General features: G+C 39.2%; 1 protein-coding gene across 1 annotated transcript in view; it reads left to right on the top strand.

Moving 5' to 3' along the window:
* LOC142296314 (adenylosuccinate synthetase isozyme 2) overlaps nucleotides 1-4,890 on the top strand; it is a 354,349-nt gene extending 349,459 nt beyond the window's left edge. The window contains exon 13 of the mRNA XM_075339753.1: nucleotides 4,675-4,890. Within this exon, the coding sequence (XP_075195868.1) occupies nucleotides 4,675-4,727 (53 nt within the window). The 3' untranslated portion in view covers nucleotides 4,728-4,890. The remainder of the gene's footprint in view (nucleotides 1-4,674) is intronic.
* Nucleotides 4,891-6,000: the final 1,110 nt, after the last annotated feature.

Here is a 6,000-nt window from a genome sequence, read left to right on the forward strand (position 1 = left end):
TTGCGCTCTCCACACCATGGGGATACCAAATGCCAACTTTTCACGTGTTCCTTTGGTCCACATCCGTAAACTCTCGACACACTGTTTGCACACTATGTGAGGGGCCCATGGCTTATCTTGATCACCGAGTTTTACTTTAAAATATGCAAAATATGCTTGTTTGACAAATGCACTGATGTTTGCCCTTTTGAACTGGAATGGTGAAAACACCACAAATATAGCAGAAGGAGTCAGGGTTGTTTAGGCATTTACGACGAGAGGAAGAAGGAGCAGACATGATCTGAAACAAAGGAAATATGTACATAAGTAAATAAAACACTGAGATGGAAAGTTACAAGCTTTGAAAACTAACAAAGAAAAAAATCATAAAAGATATATAAATTACAACTAAGCGCCCAATGTAAAGAGAAAAGCTATCACAAATCCTATTTATTCCTACTATGATACATTTTTTGTGTAAAGATATTGATAATTATGACGTATTGGGAGCTGCACACACCTCTCACCACACTGTCTCAGTTGTGACTACTTTTACAAGTTATAAATGGATAATCTTGCTCACTGTCAAGTAGAGGGGTGCTCAGAGAAAAAGAGACGATACTGAAAAGCGTAGCTCTGGCACACCCAAACGAGAGAGAAACAAATATGGTGGTCCAAAAATTATTTTTATTATTATTATAATTCTTCACTCATTTGCAAAATATCAAGTTGTAACCTTCATTCAGAACGTTTTCGGCATTAAATAGCCTTTATCAAAAAATTAGGTCTGCATAAACAAAATAACAGAATTAACAATCAGTATATATGTATTTTTTAAGATCCATATATAACATCATTTTAATTTACAATAACAGTCGCCACTGGATCATAATAATATAATAGAACAAACAAGTATAAGTGTAGCATGAAAAAGGACTGTAAGCGCCCATGTACCTAAGTTTACTGGGTCACAGAGTGTGGGCACCCATAGAGGTCTGTATAACCGGTAAGGCTGAAAAATAAAAGAAAAAAACATGTGACAGGCCGATTGGAAATGTAAAGGAGGAAGAAAAAAAAAAAAAAAGAGGAAAATAAGAAGATAAAAGAAACAGAAAGACAACAATAAATGTTAGAAAGGCTAAGATTGAAAAGAATAGACACAAAAGTAAATCATTGAGAGGAAGAGAAAGAGAGACATGAAGACACAGGAAAAAGCAGGTGTGCAGGAGCCAGATAAAACACTGGTGTAATCTAACAGATAAAACCATATGAACAAATACCTGGTAAAACTGGGAATCTGCATATAAATAGAGGCAAAACACCTATACAAAGAATAAGTGAGTTAGCACCACGTGTCACAAATAGAAACATAAGATCTAAGGACCTATAAACCATACCTTATGTGATACAAGAAATACAAGCAGGGCCCTGCTTCAGTGTGGTGCAATCAGGACACCATGCAGACAGCTTTAAATAGTATAAAGACTGGTCTCCCAACCAACCCAGAGAGACACCAACAGTCACATGTTATAAGACAAAGCAGCAGGAATGAAAGCTAATAAAGTGAAGGCACATAAGTGTGGCTGAAGGAGCTCATTACCATGACAGTAAATGAATGACAGAGGCAGAAAAGAAGAGATAAAGGACAGTTCCTGCACAATTCTTAGTAGGTGAATATGCAGATTTGTAGTAAAGCCAGAAAAAGAGATTGAAACATAAAACTACACAAATAGGAACATAGGAAAAAAAAAAAAAAAAAATTAATCGGCTCACCACTTGACTCATGTAGCCTAAAAAATAAACAAAACCAGAGAATATAAATATGCTGTGATAAACATGGACTCCACAAACTATCACCCAGCCTCAGCACCTACAGGAGAATATCACACTCCCTGTTGAGACCCATCGGCTCCAACGTCTGAAGCGTGTATATCCAAAAGGATTCACGTGTTTTTAAAAGTTTAACCCTATCACCTCCCCTCCGCGGAGCTACCACCTGCTCAATAATCTGGTATCTCAGTTGTGACACGGAGTGCCCTATTTTAATAAAGTGATTGGGAATAGGTAAGAGAAGTCTCTTGCACCTAATGGTGGACTTATGCTGGGAAATGCGGTCTCGGATATGTTGAGTGGTCTCCCCAACATATCCGAGACCGCAAGGACACTTGATCAGATACACCACATACGATGTATCACATGTAAAAAAACCTTTTATGGGAAACCTTTTACCGGATCTAGGGTGTGTAAAGGTATCACCTTTAATAATGTTGGAGCACTGTAGGCAACCCAGGCATGGAAATGTCCCATTCCTGCGATGCCCTAATGTGCTCTGTATCAAAGTCCGTCGGTCACTCCCTAGATCCGCCCTAACTAACTTGTCCCTCAAATTTGGGGCTCTCTTATAGCAAGTCAATGGAGCAACCTGGAACTGGGGGATAGAAGGGTAAGCTTGTTGGAGTAGTGGCCAATGTTTGCGTATGATAGAGTTGATGTTGGGCATAAAAGGATGAAAGGTAGAAACAAAAGCAAGTCTGTCCCCCTGTTTTTCCCTTCTGCGTCTGTTCTGGTCAGGATTAAGGTTATACTGTGGATACCCTCTGGCCTGAAATTTTTGATCCATTTCAATATGACGTTGACGTCGAGTGCTCTCATTACTGACTATCCTATCCACTCGTGCATGCTGGGATTTAGGAATAGCTTTCTTAATATGGGCAGGGTGGCTACTCGAGAACAGTAACAAACTATTGCGGTCAGTCTTCTTGACAAATAAGTCGGTAGTAAGGCCACCCTGTACATCGATAGCCACCACTGTATCCAAAAAATTAACGGAAGAATCACTATAATGGAGTGTGAAGGATAGACCCGGAACACTGACGCTCAAATCATTGAAAAAAGATAATAGTGATGATGAGTCGCCATGCCAAATTACAAAGACATCATCTATATAACGCCTCCATGCCACAACATGTGCATCATATAGATGATGGGGGTATACAAAAGTATCCTCAAAGATAGACCTAAAGATATTGGCGTACGGTGGGGCCATGTTTGACCCCATGGCCGTACCCGTGCGCTGATAATAATACTGATCTTGAAAGAGAAAAAAGTTCCTAGTCAGAGCAATACGCAAAAGGTCCAAACAGAAGGATCTTTGATCAGGGGAATAATCTGTATTGTGAGTAAGAAAGCTCTCAACAGACCTCATTCCTTCTTCGTGTTTAATACTAGTATATAGACTGGTGACATCCATGGTCACCAGTAAGCACCCAGAAGGAAGAGGAACGAGAGATTTGAGACAGTCTAAAAAATGAGATGTGTCACGTAAAAAAGAAGGAATTAATGGTATTAGTGGACTTAAGATTTTTTCCAAAGTGATGGCGAGGGGCGACAAAATTGAATCAGTCGATGCTACAATAGGCCTCCCTGGTGGATGACTCAAGTTCTTGTGAATTTTTGGCAGTGTATAGAACACTGGAATTACAGGGTGCTGCTTCACCAAAAATTCAGACAGTTTAGAGTCAATGACTCCTAATAACTGATATTTAGAGATAAAAGCTCTGATCTGTTGTGCTATCTCAAATGTAGGGTTATGTGGTATAGGTTCATAAGTAGTACCATCACCCAACTGTGATAATATCTCTGACACGTAATAGGATCTGTCCATAATCACTATGGAACCCCCTTTATCGGCTGGCTTAATTATAAGTTGCCACGTAGCTCTATATGAGTCGAATTGTACTCAGATAACAAGTCTTATTACAGAAATCAGTGCAATTGTGCTTCTATGGCAGGTAAGTTGAGGAGGAAAAACTTGACGTGATAGAAAAAAACTAAAGACTACATTTTTGGAATCAGCATGCCAATTTTAGTATAAATCAGCTCAAAAACCTAACTCAACAGAATTTTTTTTTCAAATTGTTCCCCAGTGTAATCAGTACAGGGAACTTTTATCCCTGTCATAGAATGGAGTGGCAATGTGCATATTTGATCTACACTCCATTTATTCCCTATAGGGCATGGTGGAAAAGCTGAGCGCACTGTTCAGCAGCTCTGTAGTGAATGAATAAAGGAGCAGTGGGGTGTCCAAACTACCGCGCCATTTTTTAATTGGTATAACTGTTCTCTATTGAGAATAAAAATTCCCTCATCTACCGATCAGTGGAGCACTGAATTTACCTAATGTGCAGAAAATCTGCAATGTAATTACTTATTGTGAGAATGTAGCTTTACAAAGTATTCCTATCCCACACATTTATGGCATATCCATAGAAAAAGATATGGAAAGTGGCACATCCAAGAAAAAAAAGAAATAGAGGGGCACAGGCAACTTCTGGGAGACTTCTATTCTTGGCAAAGGAGTTTATTAGTTTTCAGCTATTTGAATCAGTGTGTAGACTTCAGATGGAGCAGCATAGCTCAGGATCGACGCAGAGCCATTCAATCCCATCTGAACCTGGGTGGAATCTTTGCAGTGTCTGCACTCCCATCGGCCTGGCATTTATCATTTAGCTAATGGGAAGTTGTTGAATGGTTTTAGTTAGAATATTCTGTTAAGTGCACATATAAAAGTAATGTTTTTATTTTCTAAAATCCTCAAGTAATTTTGTACAAAAATGATTAATTGTACATTTATTTAGAATAATCTGTCATCTTCTGATATTTCCATGTGCTCTGAAAATATTTCTTTCATTGCAGTTAAATGGATTGGAGTTGGAAAACCTAGAGAATCGATGATCCAGTGTTTCTGAGAGAGCGCACGTTACTCCTTCATAGACCTTATTTTACAATAACAGATTCTGACTTGAACATTTGGAAATCTAATGGAATGGGATAGGTTGGGGAAAGAAAACATCTACTTTTCTGGAACAATATAATGAAAATATTAAATATTATTGTACTTGTCTGAAAAAACTTTCCGTGTCAATTTTGTTATATACTACTGTTTGATAAGAAATATATTATTCAAGCAGAGAGATTTATAGATGTTTAACCCCATCCTGCAGATTTTCTGACTAGGCCAAATTTTTCAAATCCATCATTTTATGTGGTAAAACCTTAAGCAGGTATCTTACAGTGAGGGGGAGGGGGAGTATTTAGTCAGCCACCAATTGTGCAAGCTCTCCCACTTAAAAGATGAGAGGCCTGTAATTGACATCATAGGTAGACCACAACTATGAGAGTCAAAATGAGAAAACAAATCCAGAAAATCAAAATAAGTACTTGGTCAATTTCAAAAGTTCATCTCAATATTTTGTTATATATCCCTTTGTTATCAATGACAGAGGTCAAACGTTTTCTGTAAGTCTTCACAAGGTTGGCACACACTTTTGTTGGTTTGTTGGCCCATTCCTCCATGAAGATCTCCCCTAGAGCAGTGATATTTTGGGCCTGTTATTGAGCAACAGACTTTCAACTCCCGCAAAATATTTTCTATGGGATTGAGATCTGGAGACTGGCTAGGCCACTCAAGGACCTTCATATGCTTCTTGCAAAGCCACTCCTTTGTTGCCCTGGCGGTGTGCTTGGGATCATTATGCTGAAAGACCCAGCCACATTTCATCTTCAATGCCCTTGCTGATGGAAGGAGGTTTGCACTCAAAATCTCACGATACAGGGCCCCAATCATTTTTTTCATGTACATGGATCAGTCGTCATGGTCCCTTTTGCAGAGAAACCGCCCCACAGCAATGATGTATTCAACCCCATGCTTCACAGTAGGTATGGTGTTCTTAGGATGCAACTCAGCATTCAGTCTCCTCCAAACACTACAAGTTGTGTTTCTACCAAGCAGTTCTACTTTGGTTTCATCAGATCATATGACCTTCTCCCAATACTCTTCTGGATAATCCAAATGCTCTCTAGCAAACTTCAGACTGGCCCAGACATGTACTGGCTTAAGCAGGGGAACACGTGTGGCACTGCAGGATCTGAGTCCCTGGTGGCGTAATATCGTTTGTAATGGTGGTCCCAGCTCTATGCAGGTCATTCACTAGTTCCCCCTTTGTGGTTCTGAGATTTTTG

The sequence above is a fragment of the Anomaloglossus baeobatrachus genome, chromosome 3 (genome assembly GCF_048569485.1).
Source record: "Anomaloglossus baeobatrachus isolate aAnoBae1 chromosome 3, aAnoBae1.hap1, whole genome shotgun sequence".
NCBI lineage: Eukaryota > Metazoa > Chordata > Amphibia > Anura > Aromobatidae > Anomaloglossus > Anomaloglossus baeobatrachus.